Consider the following 2,694-nt stretch of genomic DNA (forward strand, 5'->3'; position numbering starts at 1 on the left):
TGGACCCTCACCAAGTGCCAGGCGTCCACCCCTGCACGGACCCTCACCTCTGACTGGAGGACGGTGGGGTCCCAGCACGGCATCACGGTCACCGAGAGTGACAGCTACAGTGCCAGCCTCTCGCAGGACACCGGTATGCCAGCGCTGCCCTGGGCTCCAGGGGCTGTTGCTCGCAGGGTACCCAGGTTTGGGGTACACAGGTTCATTGGTGGTGACCCCAAACCATGAGCTGAAGGTGACTGCAGAAGTAGTATTTACTGTTAGTCAGTGGATCGTGGAACCATCCGCTGCGAGAGCCGCTTGCTGCTGGCTGAAAGCAGCGTTGAAATGTCCAGTTTCTAGTAAAGATTATGAATAGTATCATAAATTGGACAGATGCCAGTAACGGACCTTTGGCTCTCGTGGTCTCCATGCAGCAGCACTGAGAGTTGCTGGTGTCCCCTGCCCTGCTCTCCTGGCTCCCCTCATACACTGAGCTCCAGGTTGACTGATGGAGATCGAGTCCAACCGTACCTGTCCACTACTAAACCAGATCTCTGAGCACCTCATCTACCTGGCTTTTAAATCCCTCCAGGGATGGGGGCTCCACCACCTCCCTGAGCAGCCCATTCCAGTGCCTGAGAACCCTTTCAGTGAAGAAGTTTTTCCTGACATCCAATCTGCACCTCCCCTGGTGCAACTGGAGGCCTTTGCCTCGTGTTCTATCACTGGTTACCTGGGAGAAAAGACACACACCTGCCTTGCTACACTCTCCTTTCAGGTAGTGGTAGACAGTGATAAGGTCACCCCTCAGCCTCCTCTTCTCCAGGCTAAACAACCCCAGTTCCCTCAGCTGCTCACTGTGAGGCTTGTTCTCCAGCCGCCTCACCTCCACTGCCCTTCCCTGGATGGCCGGCTGTATCTCAGTGAGGAGAGCCCAGGCATTCCTACAACAATGATGTGGAAAACAACATTCCCAGGGCAGGGAAAATCCCCAGGTATGTATGTGACACGTCCTCTCCTCCCCAGACAAGGGGCGGAACAGCATGGTGTCGACGGAGAGCGCCTCGTCTACCTATGAGGAGCTGGCACGCGCCTACGAGCACGCCAAGCTGGAGGAGCAGCTGCAACACGCCAAGTTTGAGATCACGGAGTGCTTCATCTCTGACAGCTCCTCAGACCAGATGACCACTGGCACCACCGACAACGCCGACAGCATGACCTCCATGAGCACCCCCTCAGAGCCTGGCATCTGTCGCTTCACAGCCTCCCCCCCCAAACCCCAGGACAGCGAGCGGGGCAAGAGCGTGGCCGTCCCCATCCCGCACCGCGCCAGCAAGAGTACGTACGCGCCTGCTCTGCCTGCAGTCCTGCCCTTCCTGCTCAGTGTGTTCTGTAACGCCGAGTAACACGCAGAAATAAAGGGTTCTGAGAGAGGTGGTCCCTGTGCAGGGCAGGAGAGGAGGTGGGAGAAGCATCTCTCTCTTCCACCCGTCACAGCACTGATCTGTCAGTACCAGCTGGTGTGCGTGTGTGTCTTCACTTCCCAGGGGTTTCTGTTGGCATCACTAGTTGATTTCTGTAGGGTCTACAGAGACCTTTTCTAGATCCCAACACAATCTGGAAAAGGTCCTCATGAACCTACTCAAAATCTAACTATCCATTCCAGGTTTCTCTCCTCTCCACTCCTCTCTTCACATTTTTTATACCATCTCCTCACATTCTCCTCTTCTCTCTGCCCATTGCTCCATTTTTTTTCTGCTCCTCTTTATGTTGCTTTGCACCTCTTCAGATCTCTCCTCTCCTCTCCATTTCAATTTTTTCTTACTATTTCCACTTCAATCTTTTCTTACTATTTCCATTTCTTTCAAATACTTCCCTCTTCTTCCCATTTATATTAATATCTCACTATTTCTATTAATTTCTTTTCATTTCTTTTAATTTCTTCCCATTTCTATTCATTTCTTAGTATTTCTTGCCGTATTTATTCCTTCCCATTCCTCAATACTCCTTAGTGTTTTCTCACTCATTAGTATGTGTTCTGATTCTTTAGTATTCCTTAGCATTTTTCCCATTCATTGGTATTTCCTCCCATTCCATATAATTTTCTCCCATTTCATAATATTCCACAGTATTTTTCCCTAGTCCTTAGTATTTATACCCCATCCTCAGTATTTATTCCAATTCTGTCATATTCTTTAGCATTCCATCCCTTTCCTTAGTATCCCTTCTAATTCCTAAGCATTCCTTCCTATTCCTTAGCTTTTTTCCCATCTCTTAGTATTTTCTCACAGTCCTTAGTTTTTATACCCATTCCTTAGCATTTGTTCCCATTCCTCAGGATTTCCTCCCATTCTGTAATATTCCTTAGTATTCCTTGCCATTCTTTAGTATTTCTTCCCATTCCATAATGATCTTTAATATTTATTCCCACTGCTTAGTATTTAGTCCCATTCATAATAATCCTTAAATTTTATTCCCAGTCCTCAGCATTTCCTCATATTCTGTAATATTCTGCAGTATTTATTCCCAGTTTTTAGCATTCCTTCCCATTGCTCAGTATTTCCTCCCATTCCATAATATTTCATAGTATTTATGCCCAGTCCTTAGTATTTATTCCCATTTCATAATAGTCCTCAGTAGTTATTCTAATTCCATCATCTTCTGCAGTATCTATACCCATTCTGTAATATTCCACAGTATTTATTCCCATGG

The 2,694-nt window shown here is 47.6% G+C and overlaps 1 protein-coding gene across 1 annotated transcript in view; it reads left to right on the forward strand.

Moving 5' to 3' along the window:
- LOC104526570 (Down syndrome cell adhesion molecule-like protein 1 homolog) overlaps positions 1-1,388 on the forward strand; it is a gene marked incomplete at its 5' end in the record, with an annotated part of 5,800 nt that extends 4,412 nt beyond the window's left edge. The window contains 2 exon segments of the mRNA XM_010170062.2: positions 2-133; positions 1,009-1,388. Coding sequence (XP_010168364.2) covers positions 2-133; positions 1,009-1,388 — 512 coding nt within the window.
- Between the last annotated feature and the right edge of the window lie 1,306 nt (positions 1,389-2,694).

The sequence above is a fragment of the Antrostomus carolinensis genome, unplaced genomic scaffold, assembly GCF_000700745.2.
Source record: "Antrostomus carolinensis isolate BGI_N321 unplaced genomic scaffold, ASM70074v2 scaffold30786, whole genome shotgun sequence".
Taxonomy (NCBI): Eukaryota; Metazoa; Chordata; class Aves; order Caprimulgiformes; family Caprimulgidae; genus Antrostomus; species Antrostomus carolinensis.